Source organism: Aspergillus vadensis (assembly GCF_003184925.1).
Source record: "Aspergillus vadensis CBS 113365 unplaced genomic scaffold BO88scaffold_24, whole genome shotgun sequence".
Lineage (NCBI taxonomy): Eukaryota > Fungi > Ascomycota > Eurotiomycetes > Eurotiales > Aspergillaceae > Aspergillus > Aspergillus vadensis.
Genome location: NW_020292062.1, coordinates 1 through 21178, shown reverse-complemented (window position 1 = coordinate 21178; position 21178 = coordinate 1). Strand labels below are relative to the sequence as shown.

Here is a 21178-nt window from a genome sequence, read left to right as displayed (position 1 = left end):
CTTGCTCTTCGGCTTATCTCGTGTCACTCTCCGTGATGTCTACTTCTTCCAATAATCAGTCTCTTCATCCAAGCTCGCCGATATGAGCCATGTTCAGCCCTTGTAAATCTCAACTAGCAGTCTATGATTTTCCTTTTGACCGGCCACTAGCACAGAATTGGCCCTTATAATAATGAATCATCCCGAGCAGACAGCAGACGAAGCAGGCAACGTTCCGTCCGCACACTCCACCAACAAGCCCAAAGTGCGTCTGAGCTGTGAGACTTGTCGGCAGCGCAAAGTCAAATGCGACAAGCTGAACCCGTGCACGAACTGTCAGCGTCTCGGAACGAGATGCGTCCCCGTTGAACGGGCACGTCTTCCGCGCGGCAGATCCGGCAGGCTAGGAACGGAGCGACCAGGTGACCAGGATGCGAACCTGAAGGACCGTGTGTCGAAGCTGGAAACCATCATCCGTGAACTTGCTCGCGGGGGCAATCAGGCCTCCGCTCGCGCTATTATAGCTGCTGCTGTCGATGAAGGCTCACAGGCTGAGTCGTCGGATGGGGAGCATGGCGATGGCGATGACTCGCAGCCCGGTCGTGTTCGGACTCCGGATACGTACCTGGGATCTTCGTTTTGGGCCAGTCTCTTAAATGAGGTGAGTGAATTACTACAAACATCTACACATATCCAATGATCTGGTTGATTAGTTAACTCCTGGACAGGTGCCGGATGTACATCCCAGTGAGCAGGGTGGTTCCAAGGAAGACCACCGTAATGCTGAGAACAGCAATCTAATCAACTACCGCCGACTTTTCTCCATGGCAAGCGGCAGTGACTCCACAAACAGCAATGCTCCAGCCCCCTCACCTGCCCATCAGCAGCTATGCTGTATATTCATGCAGAGGGTAGACCTGCTCTGCAAGATCCTCCACAGGCCCTCGGTGAAGGAGTTCCTCGTGGATGGAAAGCCATATTTGGACTATGAGCCAGGGCATCTAGCCCCGACTGCCCTCGCCTACTCTGTATACTTCGCCGCCTCATGTAGCCTTCACGACGAAGAGAGCATGCGCTGCTTCGGCATCCCCAAGTCATCCATGGTAGCAAAATACCAAAAGGAAGCCGAAGCAGCCCTCGCCCGCGCTGACTTTATCACCACCAACGACCTCACCGTCCTACAAGCCTACGTCCTCTTCCTCGTATGTCCTCCAATCCTAACACTTCACACCCACTAACCATTCCATTTTAGCTCGCCCTCCGCTCCCAGGACCAAAGCCGCCGCATGTGGACAATGCTCAGCATGGCTCTGCGCATCGCGCAAGCCCTATCACTTCACATCCCCGAGCCCCCGTTCCACGTAACCCCCTTCGAGCGAGAACTCCGGCGCCGCGTCTGGCTCGCCATTGGTTTTCTGGACATCCAAGCATCCATGGACCGCGCTTCCGAACCGATGATGCAAGCCGCCTGGCTAGAATCTCACCCGCCAGCAAACGTGAACGACATCGACATAAGCCCAACCATGACCTCAAATCCACCCGACTCCCCAGGCTTCACAGATATGACCTTCACAATGATTACCCGCAAAGCACAATATGTAACCCGATCCCTCAACTTCTCCGACTTCATGGAACCCTCCATCAACACGCTCGCCATCCGCCAGCAACTCGTCCTCGAATTCCAGCAATCCGTCGCGAAACTCCTCGCTCACGCCTCCCCCGCAACCAACCCCCTTCACTGGCTCACAACAGCCGTAGCAGAATGCACACACGCCTCTATGCAACTCATCACCCTACGGCCCCTCCAACGCGCCCCAAACTTCACCCCGCCCCTCGTCCGTGGTGACCGTCTCCTCGAATTCGCAGTCAACGTTCTCACCGCAGCATATCGTCTCCGCTCTGACCCCCGCTTCGCCACCTACAAATGGATCGAATTTGCCTTCCCGCCCTGGCATAGTCTCGCCGTTGCTTTGGCAGAACTCTGCGTCTGCGACGACAAAGCCGTCATGGAACGCTTCTGGGATCCAGTCGAGTATACCTTCAATCAGCTGGGACGAGTAATCGCCGATTCGCAACGCGGGATGCTGTGGAAACCTATGGTCAAGTTAATGGATAGGGCAAAGGAAAGACGGACGCAATTACTTTCCACGTCTACCTCTACTGCTTCTGGCTCTAGTACTGGCCCATCTTCATCCAACCTCAATCCCGGTTCTGCTATAAGCTCGGAGCAATTCTCCCCGCTGGATTTATCTATCCAGCAACAACAACAGCAACCGGAGCAGGAACAGCAACAGTCCATGGCCATGCAATTAGACACGCAGAACTTCATGCATACACCCGAGAGTCACAGTGGTCTTGATGGTGCAGCTGCTGCTGCGGCAGTCGCTGCGTCTGCGTGGCCGAATGTCTGGGACGCGGTTGATTTCAGCTACGCGGGACCAGGACTGGGCAGTATGCAGATGGCGTGGGCGAATTACGAGAACTTTGTGGCAGATGTCTATGTCAATGTTGATGATCCGGAGATTATGCGGTGATCCTAATCACCTATCGATCATACATTCTTATTCTCTATGCCGAAGGGAGTACGAATTGAACTATTTGATGATGATGGAAGGGACCACGAACTGTGCAAATAGCACACACATTTGGTCTAAAGAAGGATATTGTGGGAAACAACTAACTAATCCCATCACCACCCCCTTAGCTAACCTAACCTACTACTCCGCCTATCATACATACACTCGTCAAAACCTAAGCATGCAGCAGCAAGGACTGCGCGAGCGAAATGAGAATACTGTGAATGAAGCTTGAAGAAGAAAGAAAAAACCGGGATAACACAACAGCCCCATCACCAATTCTACCTTCACCGATCATTCAATCAATCCTCCGCCACCCCGTTCCAGACGCCTAATTTATGTCAGATTGCCGATCAACGCTCCCCTCTCACCACCCTTACAAAGTAACGAAAAATAAGATAAAGATCATATCAAACTCCTCTCTCTCTCCAAAACGTCATGCCCTGACTACTACCATACATAATGAACAGGAGTGGGAAAGGGTGGATTTATTGGAACTTAGTGTAACCCCTGACGGGGGAAAAGGGAAGAAGTTTTGGAAATGAAAATGAGTTCACCACACCACCGCACGAAGAGAAAAGGAAGAAAGGAAGAAGAGAAAGGAAAAATTCCAGGGTATTTGTACAACAATATATCAAAGTAAAAATGGAATGAAACTCAGCAAATGCAATAGATAGCCAGATGAAGATGATGATAATGATGATGATAACATGAAAGTTCGTTCGTTGCTCGAGGCTCGCTGCTCGCTGCCCCATATCACGCATTCATTTTCAATAGTAATCCTCTTTCTCTATTATCATAATCAACTCAGTGAGTTCCTTACGCAGCGACCGATTACGGTCCCACGTTTCCACGATCTTCGGCCGATGACTGAGGAATACGGCTTTCTTCCACGAGAGCCCATTGTATTTCTGAGCCATGCCGGTCGGTAGGTTCCTGGCGATGTTGCGCAGGACCAACGCCGCCTTGTAGGCTACACCGAAGGGTTCGCCTCTCTCATTGACTGGTGTATCCATGTAGAACCATTTGCGGACGATCCGCTCTTGAAGTACAGCGCGCTTGGAGACTGGGGGCTCTGCATCGGCAGGGCGCTCTTCGGGCAGGTGTGATGCCACATGGCCGGCTACCATGGCGGTGTTGTTGCTGGGCCCGGATGAGCGGAACCGGGTGCAGTTGTCCCAGAGGCACGTGTGGACCGGGGATTCGGCATTGTCCAGGTTGTAGTGGCCCGGTGTGTCCGTGGGCTTGAGCTCCATGTGGTCGGCGAAAACATGGTTGCGCAGGTCGGTGGGGGTGGTGAAAGCGCGCTGGCAGGTTTTGGAGGGCTTCGAGTTATCTGCCCATTTGCAGTATTGGTAGGGGAATCCCTGGAAGGTGTAGGCTGTTTCTAGCGGACGGATGCCCTTGATGATGAAGCGAGTCGCCGCGCCAGGCCCGTTGATGACCTGCGCTTGCGCATTTGTGAATGTCGTGCTGACGTTCTTGATGAATTCGGCGGCCGGGAGGACACCACCGCCCGGTACCCGGGGGTCTGCGAATCGACTCTGGTATGCCTGCCACAGGGCTATTTGGGTGATTTCGCACTCTGCATCCTCAACGAAGCAACAACGCAACCAGCGTGAGCTACGCTCTGGCTCTTGTAGCTCCATTAGATCTTTCAGTAGCTCTGCCGGCACACGAGGGATCTCGGATGGCGGCGGTGCGACTTTCTCTTCCTGGAGAACTGTCTCTTTCTTGCTTGGACGCGCCTCGTGTGTCAGTAGGGCGATCATCCGCGGAACGAACACACTTGGGAAGTCGAAGATGTCAAGCATGGTCTCGATGTTCTCACGCGAAAGCGTGTACTGGTACCAAAAGTCCAGCGCTCCGCTTAGGATGTCCTTGTCTAAGTCCAGAAGAGTGTGGAAGTACATTTGTTGCAGAGCTTGTTTTGGCATGCGTTCCAGTGCTTGGTTACCCTCGGAATCGTTAATTTCAGTGGAGAAATGGGTAAGCGCCCAGAGCGCCCGAACGACGTGGGCACGATCTGGGGACTCGAGGCATTGAAGGAGGGAGATCCAAAGCGGATCTTCTGGGTCGGTCCTCAAGAACTTGGTAACCTCTTCCGCGATGTCTAACGCATCGTTCTTGATTTCATTGAGGCGAGGTTGGTTGGGAAGGTTGAGCAGGATGACCAAGAAGTCCCTCAAAAGTCCCTTCGCATAGCGTGAGACATAGAAAGCGTTATCGGGGAGTAGAACCATATTCCGGAGAACCAGGGTAGCTTCTTTCACATTCCGTAGACGGTGGTTGAACTCGTACGTTTCGAGGGTGTCATTAGGCAGAGTGACGGGAATTCTCTTGATCCTCTCGAGCAAATCGCGCGTTCCGTGTAGCGAGTTGAGGACATTAACGCGCTCCATAGGATAGCGGTATTCATACTGGAGTTCCCATTTTACGCCCGTGCATATTATGGAGACATCAATGGCCTTCTCCATCAGAGTTTCAGCCAGCAAAGGGAAACCCTCGAACTTAAATTTGTCCCAGCGCTGGTTGGAAATCTGAACAAGATGGTATAGAGCGAAATCGACCTCATCTGATATACCAGATTGCAGGCCGTAGTGGGCGCGCTTATAGATATGGTCCGCTATAGCGTGTCAGTGGTATTATCGTCATAATCATGGGTTGCTGTAAAGGCCTACGCACACTTGGGAACCTCGAGGTATCTGAGGGGAAAATAAGGGTCATAGAAATCAGGTTGTTTAGCCACCTTGCCCGGCACGGTGAGAAAGAGGCCCGGCCTGTTGCCTGGCGTTGCTACTTCGCGTGTGTTCATAGGTACTTTCTGCTCTTTGCCGTCCCAGCCCTCCGTGGGTAAGTGTGAATTGTTTGAGTTGGGCGCGGGGGAATTAGAATGCGTTTGTGACATCGAGCTTGGCTGAGGCGATTGATTTGAGTTGTGATGTGAGCGCCGAACCGGAGCAGTATCGGGAATGAATGGTTGATTGGCCTTGGGAGCCTGCCGCAAGCCCTCTACGGACAGTTAGCACTGGTCGTTCAACAAAAACGGAAGGGACGGAGGCAAAATGAGAGTGGTAGCACTTACCTCGAAGGGACGTGCGGGGGGTTTGAGAAGACATGTTGGCTTTGATTCGAGCACGCCAAAAACCGATTGCGAGTATCGCTCTGCGACTTCGAAGGGGATGACCGGTTCTCCTAGGGCGCCCTGGAATACCTCTGAGAAAGACCAAGGTTGACCCAACGGACCCAGTTTACTGGTCAAGGGCACCTTCCGCAAAAGAAGCGCGAGACCTCACTATTAAACGCGCCAAAAAGAAGTTGGAGTCGAAAATGCTCCGTTTCTCGAAAGCCGTTCTTCCTGTTCTTCTGGAATATCGTTCCGAATTCCCTTTCTCAGATGATCGGAGTATGTTGGCGTTAAATCGATAGGTCGTCCTGTTCCGGAGAGTTTGTTCGCCTGCTGGGCTCGAGGGATGTTTTCCGGTGACGGGCTGAGAGCTGGGTCGCGATATGAAGCTATCGGAGAACTGCCTATTGGAAACCAGAGAGGATGCGACAACGGGACAACAACAGACGTTCGCGTGAGAAGCGCGCTGGATTTTAATCGAAAGAGCCGCTGCGAGGATTATCGAAGAGTAGCAGCGACAGATATAACCGGAGGACAGGCGCCAATTCCTTTGTCGAAAGCCGGGGGAGAGAGGGCGCAGCGTAAATATGAAGACAAGCTGATCCTGCGATCGATCCGTCCGTCGTTCATCCGCAGGGCAAAAGTCCGCGCTGCTTCCTTCTGGCCTCAGGCGCGTGGCCGGAGTCTTGGTTGTTCCGGAATGCTCGTTTCCGGTCATGTTTGCTTGGTTTGTCTGGTTAGGCCAGATGAGTAATCCTCACCACATGGAGTGCCTGAATTACCTTCACGTATATCAGGCACCCACTATACCGGAAGATCAGGGTTCGTCGATCATCATGGCTTGCATTGGTCTATCTCACTTCCTCTTCCTTATTCTGACCTCCAGTGTAGGAGATGCAGGAGCAACAAGGGATTCCACTGATCTTGGTATTTCATATCGCGTGCATTTGACTACTGACGAGCCCATTAACCGAAGCCTAGTAGCCTCTACGTGAGAAAAACTAATTCTCTTTGCCAAAGCAGCGCATTCGAGACCTGACACACTACTATTAGCTGTCTATTCTAGTTCACTTTTTTATATCTCTCTATTGTCTGGTATCTGATACTATGGATGACTGTAAAGATGTGTAATATCCGTGTTGGCAATACAAGGCTTAGCCTCCAGTCACCTGCTCTATACTTCCAAGCACCATGTCATTTACTTGTCTCCTAGTGCCCCTCATCAACTCCTTCATATCACTCACCATGGTCTGGCCATCATATAAATCTTTATATATCACTTTAACATTAACATAAATTGTCCCTCCATATCCACATCATAGTCCGCATGATGCAACGCCTGGCCCAACATCCCCCTGATTCAACCGTTCTTACTCGTCTATCATTAGCCAAGTTCTCCCATACAACTACATCGCTTACCCACAGAGGCCCGCTCAACTGGAGTCATATAATGGGGAACGGAGATATGACCGCTATCTTTGAGAGGCGCACGATGACAAGCTTCACCCCAGACAGAGTACTATTGAAGGTCCTCCGTGTCCATGAAAGCTTGGTAATAGTCCTCTTGGGGATAGGAGCAGAGGAAAGCCAGATGCTAATTGAAGTGGCATTCAGGAAGAGATTGACCTCACTCACTTCGTTATCGAAGCTGAGAATATAACCCAGTCGAGTCAACACGCAGTATCCAAGCCAATATTCGCAGTGGTCGTGAAGCCACCGTGCCTTGCAGTGAAATATCCACGGGGAAATACGGTACGAAAAGAGGCTATCTGTTTCAACTCGTAACCAACACCATCATAGGTCCGCCGATTTCAAATCAAGTTCACCTTTGATTCCGACTACTACACCGCTTTGTCTATTCTTAGAGAATTAGGGTGTCCAGTCTCAGAGCCTAGCGTCGGTAACATGCGCAAATTGACCTCGTCACAATGGAACTCGGGCTCGATCGAAGGGGCATCTATGAGCAGAGAACCTCCATATAGCTTGAGTAGTATGCCAGGTCCATCCGAGCCTGTGGGTGCTTCTAGTCTCCAACGCTCATCGACCACCGGTGCATCAGGTTCGTCATCTAGCGTTACAGCTTGTGGGTTTCCGTCGCCATTGGCGCAATACTATCTATCTGACCCCAGCAGGCAACTCATTACCATCTACATCATGGAGTACTGCTCAAACAAGTGAGACGACCTGTGCTAAGGGGTGCAAAGACCAAGTTTCCCTCGCAACAGCACATACACCGTTCCAGAACGCCCCAGCAGTCGGCCAGAGTGACGTGACAAGCTCCGACATAATCACATCAAGGCCCTTCACCTCGTCAGCTGCTGAACGTCTTCTCAAACCAGAGATAGACATACCACCACGGAGAGTTCTTCCATGGTCGAGTACTTCCAAGAGAGCCAATACCATGACAAAAGCACCACCCACTGTCCCATACGCGACAGTCACCGGTGGTACCTCATCGAACATTGGTACGGTGGCTAGATATAAATCTTGTCACATCTACACGTGCACTAACCCTTTATGAAAGCAACAGATACAACCAACAATTCTCAAATACCTACCAAACCATCCCCAATTGCCCATTCAAACCAAATGAAAATGCAAACGCAAACACGAACAGCCACATCAGGCGAAAGGACTACCATGCCTCGCCTACGACTACTCCCACCAAAATTACCCAACGCCGAAAACGGCAGACAAAAGCCTCAGCCAGAGTCAGGACCAAACGTATCATCTCACACAGAGCCATATAACCACGCTCCGTGCCAAAAAGAAGCCAATCCGCCAGTTGTTCCATCGTACTCAGCTATCAATAGCAACCTACAAGCCGAGAGAACCGAAGCGAGCAAACTATCGACAGGGAAGCAAGGAGAGGCGCAACAAGCAAAAATTGTGGATGCTCTAACGATAGCAGATCTTTCTTCATATATATCTAACCCCACCGAAGAGCGTATGGCTAGTTTAGAGACGTGGATCTGCAATCAGCTCGAAGACGATGGGTTCCTCGAGCTTTGTCGGGATGTAGAAGGTATATGGCAGAGGATTGCGTTCGGGAGATAACATGAGGGTTTAATAATTAGTATATTGTTTTGTTGCTCAACTGTATTTTATATATCATCAGGGATTGAGATTGATGAAATATGCAGTTCCCAGAGATGGTTAAAGAACAACTGAAACCCTAAGTATACAGTGTACGGTCTACTATTTCGTAATTGCGCTAGATCATACCAATAGCTCATGATTTCACTAACTGACCCAAACATTCGGCATCAAAATCAGAGACCGTGATCGTCCTCAGTTTGCGTCGGGGATTTTTCTTCTTGTGCTTGCACTTGTCCAGGAGGCACTCTTCAGTATTAGCACTTTGGAGCGGGTTCGGTGGTTGATTAGTGGCGTTAAGATACTCTACTATACTCTTACTAAGCTTAAACCCGGTGCCTAGTACCTGATCTCTCTCTCTGCTCGCAACCGCCCCCTTATAGGATGCCCCTTTTCACAAAGTATCCACCAATGCTCGATGCGAACATTGCGAACAATCAGACCATACCCTACTTGGTATCTACGGAACGCTCAGAATGCAGCTATCCTGGAAACCAGGATATACCCTCTCCAATAGGCCCGTAAGAAGGTCAGCAGCCCGTAGGACCAACAGGGGTCGGTTGGGAAACGCAGATCGACCTCAGCAATTTGTGTTCGTTACAGAGAATCCTATGAGAGATCGTAAGACCATATATTTTCATAAACCAGCCATTATATATCCACATCCGGAGCGCCTGTTGAACCTATTACTAATTACGAGGGAAAAAAGACCCTGAACCTGATGGTATTGTCCTGTCCTTTGTCTGGCTTCTAAAGGACTAATAATAGTAAATTACGGTTGTTGGCTAACATGAAACTCGTTTCTCAAGTCAACGTTTCCAAGGAATTTAGCCTTTCCGTAGAGACGCCATTTGAGGTCTCGGGTGATGCATCGCCAACTACAGCTGCTGATCCTAGGACAGCTGGATTACAGCTTCATCGAGATAACAGCGAAGACCAAGGCCAAGGCCAATCCCCGTGTTCATCTACACCGACAGACGACGGGCAGCTACAATTAGCTGACGAAGACGCCTTCTATGAATGGTCGAGTCAAGTCGCTACTACTAGTATAGATTCAAGTTCCATGGCAGCTCCAGACCTCCCCAACACTACTATATCTATGCCACCGAGCGTGCTGTACAATAACATCTGGCAGCGATTTGGGCCTGTCCTTCAAAGATGTTCGCTTATTCTGCTGCTCCCAGTTGCTCCTGTCAATGCCCACTAACAAGTCATAGACAATATGGAATTCTGCACGATTCCATTAACGTTCGATTTAAAGATGAATCCGTTTCGATATCACAAAACCATCGTTCCGGAACCTATGTTTCTGGTCCATGCGGTGATGGCTTTAGCGGGTCATCATGTTAAGAGCCCATCAACCGATGACCATCACTATACAGCGTTGAAAATCCTCCGCGAGGGTCTTAACGCATCTGGTAATGTGGAAGATGGCTCCTCCGTGCTTGATGCGATTATGATTTTATTTTCCTTCGATGTAGGTTTGCACTTTTATCTTTGTTTCTCGGACCTATTCCAAATTGATAACGAGAGTTAGGAAACTCAATCCACCCTTGGATATTGGAGTACACATCTCAAGGGAGCCTATGGCCTCATCGAAGCGTGCGGGGGAATCGAAGCATGGACCATGTCCGCTCGGGCAGACGCTCAAATAGCATTGCTGTTGTGGTATATAAACCCCCCACCCAACCAAACATTTCTACGCAAAATCAGCCCGGCCCTTCCAGCTAAACTATTTAGGTGGGATGCCATCATTAGTCTCTTATCCCGGGAAGACTGCGTGTTCCCGTACGCATACGTCGAAACCATCCTATCGAACCCCGATGATCGGATGTGGAATTTCTTTGACCTCTGCGGGTGCCCACACAGCGTGGTCACGCTGCTCATGCAAGTTGTGCGTCTGAGTGCCGAGAAACGCCAATCGTCGTCCATGCGGTACGTGACCTTCGACACCACGATGATTGCCCAAATCGAGCAAGCGCTCGAGTCCTGGCATCACATCTTCCCTGCCGCACTTGCCTTCGGTAGTAGCGAAGAGGACATCCATAAAGACCAAGATTGTATGCACTGCTCAGAGGCATGGAGACACGGCCTGCTTCTCTACATATACCGTGTATTCCGATGGAAGCCGGGAAGCCCGATTCCCACGCATGTTGTCCGTTGGGCCCGGATTGTTGTGGACCATGTGGTAGCGTGTCGCGACGAGAGCATGGTCGCCCGGCAAGCGTTGCTGCCACTCTTCTTTGCGGGCTGCGAACTACGCGATCGATCGGTACGGAAGAAGATTCTGCATTTCTGCTCGGTGTGGAATGACCGGACGCGGTATCAGATGTTTGGGAGCACCATCCCGTTGCTTGAAGAAGTATGGGCGGAGCAGGAGGCGAAGGGGTTTGAGAACGTGTGGTGGGGTCACATCGTGGATCGAAAACACACCGTGTCTTGTTATCCGTTGCAAATGCGGCTTTGCTTTGGATGATTCAAACAAAAAGTCGATATACATTCGCGGTCAGCTTTTACTAAAGGCGAATCTGGGCTGCTGGCTTACAGAGATCCATAATTATCTTTATCACCACGCGTCATGGGGGCAGATACTACGATGGCCGGGTAGTTGAGCAACTTCCACTGGCCACTATACTGTGCTGCTGTCCCATGCTTGGTGCAAGACCAAGATCAGCAGGGCATAGAATCGCGTCAAAGGTAGCGCCTATAGGCCCTGGTTGTCTATACACCTGCGGGCCGCGGCACTGTCGCTCCTCCGCTCTACAGTGGCCTCCTGCATAAATGGGCTGTAAGATCTGATCTCTTTGCCCCATCGGAGGACCACAAAAGGAGTTGCCACCAGGCCCAAGGACACAAATGCAAGCAGCGAGCTTGCCCACTGAAATCCAATATTCGTGTACATGGCTGCTGCGGCCAGAGGGAGAAAGGCGATAGAGATGTTCTCGACCAAACCCACCGCCCCGAGGGCGCTAGCAGCATACTTGCTGTACGCGTTGATGAGATAGTTAGCATTGCCAACGATGACCGCCGTCGTCCCAAACCCCACCATCGCCAGGCCGACGGTGGGTGCCATCCAGTGTATGGAAGTGTAAGATGTCCACCCATACACGAACATTCCGCCCGTGACACCAAAGAGTCCACCAATGATCGATACATGAAGCCGAGCCTCTGGGATTGGCGTGCCCGGTGCCTCGGTATTGCGGGTCGCAGATGCATAGTACCAGGGATCGGTTAAGATGCAAAATCCACCGCCCAGGAGTTCCCCGATCACAATCGCACCTTGGACATACCCACACTGGATGGGATCCCAACCATATAGCTCCTTGTATACCTGCTCGACCGATTGCGTAAAAAGATAGATTGTTCCCAAGCTGAAGGAAGCCCACACCGTCGCAACGAACACAACCCCTTCAGTACATAACATGTACAGAGGCCGTTGAACGCTCTGCAGGATAAGCTGAGGCAATGCTACCCGATCAATCTTCTCAGTCGTGTACGCGTTCGTCCCCTCGCGGCGCAGTCGTTTGGCCTCAGCGCGTAAGATCGCTGGCCCGCGGCTCTCTGGCTGACCGAAGATCAGAATTGGAAATAGGGCAGCGGTCCAGATCAGTTCGATGTATCCAATCCAGCGCCATGACAAGAATTGCAGGATGGCAGAGCCAACCACCGGGCCCAGACTTGTCGCCGCCAGATAGACGGTCACGTACAGACAAATTGGGACACTCCGAGCTCGATCACCGTGAAAGACATTCGATGTAATACCGGCAACGGCGTCGCTTATCAGCGGAACACACCCTCCGCTGAAGAATCGAACCACAATCAGGGTGTCAAAGTTTGGTGCCACTCCTACAGGAATCAAAAAACAAACAAAGCCAAAATAGGTGGTGAGAAGGACAGGTCGAACGCCAAAGTCCTCCATCACAGGAAACAGAAGAAGCGGGCACAGCGCAGCCCCGATAGCCCAAGATGTTGTTAGCCAGTAGGTATTGGGGAACGTCGCATCGGAAATGTGAAACTCGTCCCCAATGGCCGTGTGAGCTACCGTTAGGATGGTCCCATTCATCGAGCAGACAAAGCTCGCAAGCAAGCCAATGCCCGTGGCTTGCCATTTCTTTGAAAGGGGCCAGTTGTATGGATCTTTGGGGTCATCCTCTCCGTTCCATGTGACAATCACGCTCTCTTGCGCAGAGCTTGGGCCTGCGTGTCATGATGAGTGAGTGGATTGGCCTCAGTTAATAAGTTCAAGGGCATATGCATATCAACCTTCGGTATGAGGGCGCGATGCGGGGTACGAATCGATTTCGAGCTCGTCCAGTGTGATCGGTACGTTTCCAGGATCGGCTCTAGAGCCATCTGCTTTCGGTGCGATCTGTCGCCGCGAACAATCCAGGGGTGGCATCACAGCAGAGATGGTGGCGCGAGAAGGAGGCCTCCCAGAGATGTCCAGCTCCGTATAGCAGTAATATATCTGGTTGTTGTGGTATCAATCAGGGCAAGGTGGGTAGCATGCTCAACGGTGTTGGAAGTAGTAGTCTGAAGAATGAATGATTCAGAATAAATATGAGAGCGTGTCTTGGGGTATACCATTTTCTTTTTATAAGGCTAATTCAGATTGAATAGGACTAATCGATTATGGATCTATAATGATATGTGTAGGTACTTAGTTGTGTAGCATAGGAATTCGACTAGTCCTAATAAGGTAATTATACTAAATAGGTAAGAGGCCCAACTAGGAAATCGGGCTGTATAGGGTAACTGATAGAATCATCAAATGTTTAAAGTATCCACAAATCATACTTCAATCTACTCTGTACAAGTCCAATGCGTAATAATGTCATCTCTGAATCGACATGATCATCCTCCTGGAAATCTAAAGTCTTGGCGTAGATAGACAGCCAGTATGATGTAGATGCGGATATTACAGGGACGGGTAACTAAAGGTACTATAAACTACTACTCGGTGGGTTACGCTTCAAATACCTCATGGGGAAAGCAATAATAATATCCATTTAGCTATACAGGGGCCACGAAAAGAAGAGAATAGTTGCGCTAGTCACATAAAAGCAATCATTAATATGGTGAGGTATTGTCAAGCATTTTCTTTTTTGGGGGAAGAGTTATGAAGAGAAGAGAAAATCCAAGCCAAATTGAATCAACTCAATTTTTTCCAAAAGACAGTCATCACTGAAATACACTCCATGCAACCGATCCCAGTATACAACCTAGTTTACCGGCGACGATAGATCAACCCAGAGAAGACGTTAAGGTAACCTTCCTTGGTGAGGAGAGTGAAATCCACGACCGCGTGACCATGCGGTTGCGCGGCCGATGCCATGTTTGGCGATGTGGCATTCAGGTTGTGTTCAGAGATGGCGGGGGGCGGAGAGGAGGCGTTGGCGGCTACTTGGCCTTCCGCACCGACAGCCAGGTCAGCGAGGTGTTGGAGAGAGCGTTGTTCGTTCGGGCCCATCACAGGCGGAGCTGCAGAGCCGCTTTTTCCGAGGCTGGGGTCATGGAGCTGGGTCTCCTGAGCTTTGGTTCGTCTCCATTCCAGGAAGACGCGGATCTTCGAATCCCAACCGGGGGTGCCAAAGATGTCGCCGTATTCACCGGACTCGGCGGAACGTTTGGAGCGGTAGTCGAGAATTTCTTCGAGTTTTTTGAGCGCTTCCCAGCATTGGTTCGAGTATTCGGGAAGCACAGTAGCCTCGAGAAGAGTCATGGATGCTAGCGCAAGACTATGCAGGTCGAAAGGTGTCGCCAGTCGGGACTGCATACTGGCCTTGTGCAACTCGTTCATAACCTCTTCCGCGGCGTAAATAATTTCGTATGGACTGTGAACGAATATATGCCGCTTGATCAGGAGGCGACTGGTCCAGTACAGCTGGTTTTGTAGACTTTCAAAGAAGCCATAAGATGTGCCATCCTCGGAATTCTCGTGCGGTTTGCGGAAATCTGCTACCTCGGCCAGACGCTCGAGACCTGCGACCATGTTCGCTCCAACCAGACGGCCCAGCCCTGTGTTTGTCTGGCATATGTTGTGCTCTTGAGCGACGAGAGTGACCATGTCGATGAGGATCGTAGAGTAAGATGCAATCCCCGCGGTGGCTGAGCCGAGGACTCTCTCGTCCTCGCGGCCACCGATTTCGAACGTTCCCAAAACACTGTAATCAGCAACGCTAATTGCATACCAGCGAGACAGAAGAGCCAAAGAGACCCAACTGCGCCTTACAAGGTTTGCGTCAGAATCAACGTCTGGATCAGACGATCGCTTGGTTCTCAGCTGTCCGAAGGCTTTCGCCATATCCGAGCCGAGCTTTGTCGCAGATTGAATGAGAGTGTGCTTGGGCACTCCATCCTTCATCACAAAGTTGTCTGGACCCCGCGAGTCACAGTCAACAATCATGAGGAGTAGAGTCTGGAGCCAGACCAAGTTGATAGCGGCCGGGCGGAGCATGGCAGGCTGTCGTGTATAGTACAAAAGAAGATCCTGTGCATTGTCGAACGATGTTACCCTCTCAAACGCATTTGTCATGCGATCCATGTTGGTACGTGTCACCGTGAGCAAGCTGTACAGGAATATCTCCTGCACCTCTCGGCTGCATTGGTGTAGAAGCTCAAGAAGCCGCTCCTTTGAGTGTGGCAAAATGGGAAGGACTGGGTGAATCTTTTGGTAGTACCTGTTTGAGGTTAGAGAGCTTGTCCTACAAACAATCATCCCTACTATAGAACTTACGCGTTGAGAGCGCCTTCATCCACATCCAAGGGTGTCATATCCTCATCCAATGCTTGCTTAGGCACTTCGGGTATGTCAAGCCCAGCCGGCAAGTCGGTCTCATTGCCAGTTGACCAGAAAAGATTGCCGGATTTGGGTGCGGTGTGATTCACGACCGAGGGATTGCAAGGATCCGTCGCGCTTTCTCCAGCCTCTAGTAGTAGGGTCAGTCTCCCAAACTTACAATAGCGACGGGTAGTGGTCACGAACCAAAAGCGTTCTGAGAGCGAGGATTGAACGGCGCCTGCGCAAAGGATGAGCTTGGAAGCCCTTCAAACACGGAGTATGTTCTCTTGCGACCAATAGGGCCAGCGTCGATTGGTGGCGAAAAGTCTTGGTACGCCCTTGGAGAAGACACTTCGTTCATAGTCTGGTATGGCATGTCGGGATGAACCATAGTAGGTTGCATCTGGCTTTCGAGGGTATGCAATCGTTCGGCAAGCTCTTTGATGTAACTATCATCGACGTTAGCCAAACTTCATCCTTCAACGCCAAAACCCACACGCGCATCGCAATGCTTACCCTTTGCTAGGACCACGTTTCATGGGAACACGACTGAACTGGCATACGACTCCAAGCCGGCGACAATTTGAACAAGTTTCAACACCGGATTCCGAGCTTGCATCGCAACGGACCTAGTCAAAGTAACATGTTAGCTCACCTGGACCCGCGTCGCGTCTAGATGAGGAAAATAGAAAAAGCGTGTCGAGTGTACCTTTTTGCGCCTGCACTCATCGCACGCCCGGGAGATCTTGGATCTCTTTCGTCTCGCGCTCTGGTCTCCATAGCTCAGGTCGTGGTTGGGGTCGACTCCGACTTGTTGGCTCGGGGTGAATTGCAGCATATGCTGTTGTTGGTGCTGGTCGGGGGAGGAAGGACGGCCCATATCAGCGCCACCAGGATTGGAGGATCCTAGAACCATCGACTGACCATGATGGACGCCATTGCTTGAGCCATCGGCGAGGCCAGGTCCAGAGGTCTCGCGCGAGAGCTCAGCTGACAGAAGTTCGTCGGCGGTCAACTGGCGGTTGTAGTACTGCATGGCGCCTTGGCTCATCTGCGCCGCGTTTGGGGACGGGTAGGAAGGAGCCGGAGGCATATCGGCGTGGTCTCGAGAGTTCATTGTGGCTGAATAGGATGAAAGCGCCAGGGACAAGCGAAGGTGGATGGTGGAGCGATGCTCCGGATGGTGGAGGAGGGAGAGAGTTGAAGGACGGAAGACGCGCGAACAGCAGGCAAGGTTTTACAGGCTAAAATTGCCTGGGCGGGGAGAAATTCGAAAGGGTTAGCGCCGAAGGCCGTCGGCGACGAGCAGGACACAGCAAACATGATCTCGCGATCGAATTGCAGGCATACCATCGCACCGAATCTGATGATAATTCGGGGACGAGGATATAGTTTCATATTGGGATGATCGCGCCGACGCGGAGGGCCGGCTTTTTGTTTCTGCGTCCAGCGACGGATTAATACTATTTCCCACCGGCCCAGAACTCGACCATCGCTTCTTTCACTGGCGACCGGAAGTTGGTCAGGTCAATAGTTTCATCGAGCTGGGGGGGTTTGTCTTGATGAAATCTGCTTGGATTTTGTCTGCCAGGATCCCTTTCCTACTATCTCAACCTCGCCATGTTGATCCGGTATATGAGGCGATTGCCTGGGACTTGTGTGGTTGACCCGTAACTTCACCAGCCGTTGTCCCTCAGGTTCAGCTGCCAGCTAATGTTTACAATCACCACTCAATTTCCTGTGAACACACCTATTGACTCTTAAGTTTGGACCTTTTCGCTACTTGAGCACCAGAATCCCGACTTCCAAATATCCAAACTCCGGGTTCATGTGGTGAGCTCTCACGTGAGGATGCTGTACGACGCCTATCGCTCAAGGAGAGCTCACTCGCAGCCAACTCTGTCCTGATGCTGCACACTTAATCTCCGACTCGGTCTTTTAGCAGTCAGCATGCAATTGCTCGTTCTTGGTCCGAGCTTGGAGAGAAACTCGGTTGTGCAGTCTGTCTTCACATCTGAACAACAGCTTCATGTCTAGGCTTCGGCGTGATGTTTATGCTCTGAATAGCCTTCGCCTATCACAATGCTGAGTTCGCGGACGCTCTGTATATGTGACGTCCCGAATATAAAGCTCTTGGTCACACTGCACTTCGGATCAACTGGCCGTTTGGGGGCACTTTGAACTCTTCGTTCGAGACACCTAGTTCCTACTGACGGGAAGGCAAAGCTCTGCCACGTCGGCTAATGCATTGTGTCGGTCTTGGGAAAGAAACATGCACCACCGAGGAGATGCTCGGTTTGTTATGCCTTCAGATTCACTGGGTTTTATTGCCAAAGTATTTGTTGCATGACAGCGGTAGCATTAATTCATTTACCAATCGATTGAGGACCTCACCGGATGTGGATCGAGTGCAGCTCGACTACTCCTTACGACGATCTAGTGCCTTGCAACGACGACTTCAACTATTCTCGGTGGCAGGATTATCACTCTGTAATTTTTACCGGATGCCTAACACCAGACGAGGTATCTATTGCTTGGGTTTCGTTCTCAGATGATTCGTGGGGTTGGCAATTAGTCTTTGCCAATCGACTAAGATACAGTACAATGCATAGGCCTAGTCGCTTTTTCCACATATTCCATTCACAAAACCTAAGTACTGCACTAAGTGAACTCCTGTTAAAGATCGTCAACAAATGTCCCCTGCATCACCGATATTCTGGAGGAAGCGGCTCGAGTCACCAAAGTACTCGTAAGCGAATCTGAGCTCATCGATACGGGGTACATAGTTGATACCAAGAAACAACTTTCAATACCCCAGCTGCCGATAACTGACCTACATGATTGCAAAACGGAATAATTTGTTATTAAGAACCATAGCGGCTCCCGCAGTCTCGTTTCCACCACGACCCAAGAGCGAGCACCAGAGACAAACACCTTCAATCACTTTCCTCCACAACGCGGGCACGGTCCGTTGGCTGGGGCTGACCGGTGCGCAGTAGGCTGAAACAGGTCCCACCGCGTCGTGTCTGAGCTAGTCTAGTCTACTTTGTACTTAGTCAGTTAGTAGACTACCAGGGAGCAAGCAGCTCAGCCTATCTAGAATTAAGCCCTGCTTTTGGGGGGGGAAAGAAAATCGCAAGGCGTAAATTCGCCGACGGGGAAACGACAGGCGCGATCCGTAGGTAGTTAACAAAGCAGTTCAATGGTTCCGGTTATGCGGTTGATACGTAGGTTGCTCTTTTTTTTACTCTTCCCTCAACCTTTTTCCTTCACAAACAAGATTTCATTATTCGGGTGGGTTTGTTATCATTATGTAGACTAGAATGGTGATTCCGTTATAGCCACCACCGGCCTAAGGAACTGGGTGGAACTATCTGGGGAATAATCAATGGAGGTTCCAGTCTCGGGATGATGATCCACCCAGACAAGGCAAGTCAGCCTAGCCGTGTTGCTAACTAGTCAAGAGGAACTAACTAAAGATGATGCTAGTTAGTTAGGCTCCGGCTGGGTCATCCTAATAAGTCCTTAGTAACTAACCAACTAACTGTTAACAACGGACTACGCCGAGTAGTAAGTGGAGGCGCAGACGGTCAGGTAATGGAATGGATCCCGTCTATCTAGCGTGTACGATTCACAATACGTTTGTGACCCAGGTTTACTTGACTGACTTAGTAACTGGCCCCGGTGTGTTCAGACAACCCATGTTCAACTTACACTAAATTGTTGGCTACCCTATCACTGGCATGGTTGCCGGGGTGTTGGTGTTTCAAGTATCACGCTTTGTTGGCTAGAATGCCTCCCTATCTGAAATAGTAGCTTCAGCTCTCTGCTGCTGCAATGTGGAGTTGTAGTTCACATAGAGTATCTAGGGGACATATGTACCTGGTAACTCCATCTTACTTATTGCAGCCGAGGGAGCGTTTCCCGTCCATTGGCGAGCTGACGACGAAGGATAAAAGGCCATACCGTGGGATTACCAGGGCGAGCTCACTCAGGGAGGCCCCGAAGGGACCCGACTATAGTCAGAATGGAGGGTATAATTGGCGGAAGAGAACATCCACCCAGCGCTGTGTAGATCAGGCCCCGCCGCATGACCGACCATCAAAACCGCTGCAATTGCCCCGAACAAGAAGCAGTGACGCCATCCCGCAGTCCCCAACAACCCGTGATTTTGACGCTGGGATCTGAGTCCCTAAGTGGACAACTGATCGGTGATGTAAAACATGGTCCCTAGTGGAATTGGTATCTTTTTCCTGACTCTCTGATAGGCTTCTTGTTGATGGGCGAAGTACTAATGAAGGAAAGCAATGTCACAATCTCAATGGTCGGCAATTCCACGGTGATCATATGGGGAAGTTGTCAGGAATTTTCACACCGATACCATACCGTACGTCGCCAATACACCCTTATTACAGCACAAAACAGTTGAACCTGAACCTGCATCTCAACTTGTGCTGCTGCGTACCTACTTTTGACTTCCTTTTTTGAACCTCTCTCTGGTCTCAAATGGGAGGTTACCTCCTCCATCCAAGTCAGTAACACTGCAGCCGGTCGGAGTCACCGACATTATATTCCTTCCATAAGCAATATGTCAATAATTCTCCTGTGTGTGCACAATTGCCCCGGAGTACGGAGCACAGAATGTTCGGCATTAGGACAGGGGACAGGATCCAGGGCACATGCATGAAAGGTCGAACCGCTCGATGGGCACAGACTTTCCAGCCCGGGACGTGGTTCAGTCCACGGGGTCAACCATGGTCGGACTCCAGTGCCTGCCCATTCGCAAGCCCTTTTGTCCGGTCAGAACCGCATGAGTGGCTGGAGCAGTAAAAGAGTGGACTGCATAGAAGACTGGAATTTGGTTTTCTAGAACTTATGGCTGTGAATTCGTAAGAAGAGGAATGACTGACGGGTGGCCTAAGGCGTTGAAAGCTGACTTACCACTGGAAGAACTACTATGTACTATTATTACTGACCACTACTACTTACTTACCCGCAGCAGCAGCAGTCCATCCTCTACTTTGTTGTACCTTCGCAAGGCAGCAGGCATTTGCCCCAACAGTCATTGGTTCGGGACACGTCGCGGATTGTACCATGGCGGCTGACGCTAATAAGAGTTTCCCGAAATAACTATCAACACATAGTTCCCAGCTGTGCAGCATCACTTTGATACTGGATTCTTCTGGCCATCTCCCTGTCCTGCTGCCCATTGGAAGAGGGATCGGTGTCGGAATATCTTAGGCCAACCAAGGTAATATTGTCACTAGTGACCGGCCCGGTTGTCGTGCCCCAGAATTTTCGTAACAGGATCCATTCGGCCCCTCAACAGAGTTTGGTCCGTTCTCCACGAAGCCTTCAGACCACAAGTTTGTAGACTAAGGCTCCTCGACGCTTGGAAGTCTGAACCCTAACCTAAGACCTAAGGACAAGTTCCTGCCAACAGTCTAACCTTTTCCAGGCGGTCTAATTCTGAGCGGGCTATCTAGTCTATCCTGGCGTGAAGCGCGGCTACCCGAATTCGCTACGTTTAGAATCATCACTTGGATTAGAACAGGGGGGTGGGATGGAAAGATAGATCAGGATAAGAGGACGAAGCCAAGTTTCGGAAGAAATGCCCCCC

At 50.7% G+C, this 21178-nt stretch overlaps 7 protein-coding genes across 7 annotated transcripts; 3 read left to right on the top strand and 4 right to left on the bottom strand.

Annotated features, from left to right (window-relative positions):
• The first annotated feature begins 26 nt into the window (after positions 1-26).
• Positions 27-2702, top strand: BO88DRAFT_130831 (Zn(II)2Cys6 transcription factor). Its single transcript, XM_025701394.1, has 3 exons — positions 27-640; positions 708-1181; positions 1232-2702. Exons 1-3 carry the CDS (start codon positions 173-175, stop codon positions 2510-2512), a joined length of 2223 nt encoding a protein of 740 aa, XP_025559350.1. The 5' UTR covers positions 27-172; the 3' UTR covers positions 2513-2702.
• Positions 2703-3211: 509 nt separating this feature from the next.
• Positions 3212-5913, bottom strand: BO88DRAFT_130825 (putative chromatin remodeling complex subunit (Rsc9)). The gene is made up of 3 exons (XM_025701393.1): positions 5640-5913; positions 5240-5566; positions 3212-5180 (listed from the first exon to the last, which is right to left on the bottom strand). The coding sequence occupies exons 1-3, from the start codon at positions 5671-5673 to the stop codon at positions 3325-3327; spliced, it is 2217 nt and encodes a 738-aa protein (XP_025559349.1). The 5' UTR covers positions 5674-5913; the 3' UTR covers positions 3212-3324.
• On the bottom strand, positions 5806-6399 carry BO88DRAFT_456796 (uncharacterized protein; the record flags this gene model as incomplete). The annotated part of the gene is made up of 1 exon (XM_025710943.1): positions 5806-6399. One exon carries the CDS (start codon positions 6397-6399, stop codon positions 5806-5808), a length of 594 nt encoding a protein of 197 aa, XP_025559348.1.
• A 443-nt stretch (positions 6400-6842) lies between these two features.
• BO88DRAFT_130816 (uncharacterized protein) lies at positions 6843-8773 on the top strand. The gene is made up of 5 exons (XM_025701392.1): positions 6843-7233; positions 7296-7433; positions 7482-7764; positions 7814-8146; positions 8206-8773. The coding sequence occupies exons 1-5, from the start codon at positions 7009-7011 to the stop codon at positions 8736-8738; spliced, it is 1512 nt and encodes a 503-aa protein (XP_025559347.1). The 5' UTR covers positions 6843-7008; the 3' UTR covers positions 8739-8773.
• Positions 8774-9253: 480 nt separating this feature from the next.
• BO88DRAFT_348065 (fungal specific transcription factor domain-containing protein) lies at positions 9254-11253 on the top strand (the record flags this gene model as incomplete). Its single annotated transcript, XM_025703399.1, has 5 exons — positions 9254-9398; positions 9587-9937; positions 9995-10254; positions 10315-10445; positions 10518-11253. The coding sequence occupies 5 exons, from the start codon at positions 9254-9256 to the stop codon at positions 11251-11253; spliced, it is 1623 nt and encodes a 540-aa protein (XP_025559346.1).
• Positions 11254-11481: 228 nt separating this feature from the next.
• On the bottom strand, positions 11482-13400 carry BO88DRAFT_437709 (MFS multidrug transporter; the record flags this gene model as incomplete). Its single annotated transcript, XM_025709637.1, has 2 exons — positions 13041-13400; positions 11482-12974 (listed from the first exon to the last, which is right to left on the bottom strand). The coding sequence occupies exons 1-2, from the start codon at positions 13174-13176 to the stop codon at positions 11482-11484; spliced, it is 1629 nt and encodes a 542-aa protein (XP_025559345.1). The 5' UTR covers positions 13177-13400.
• Positions 13401-13762: 362 nt separating this feature from the next.
• Positions 13763-16940, bottom strand: BO88DRAFT_407321 (putative C6 finger domain protein). Its single transcript, XM_025707396.1, has 5 exons — positions 16268-16940; positions 16075-16187; positions 15763-16007; positions 15514-15706; positions 13763-15457 (listed from the first exon to the last, which is right to left on the bottom strand). Exons 1-5 carry the CDS (start codon positions 16673-16675, stop codon positions 14005-14007), a joined length of 2412 nt encoding a protein of 803 aa, XP_025559344.1. The 5' UTR covers positions 16676-16940; the 3' UTR covers positions 13763-14004.
• Between the last annotated feature and the right edge of the window lie 4238 nt (positions 16941-21178).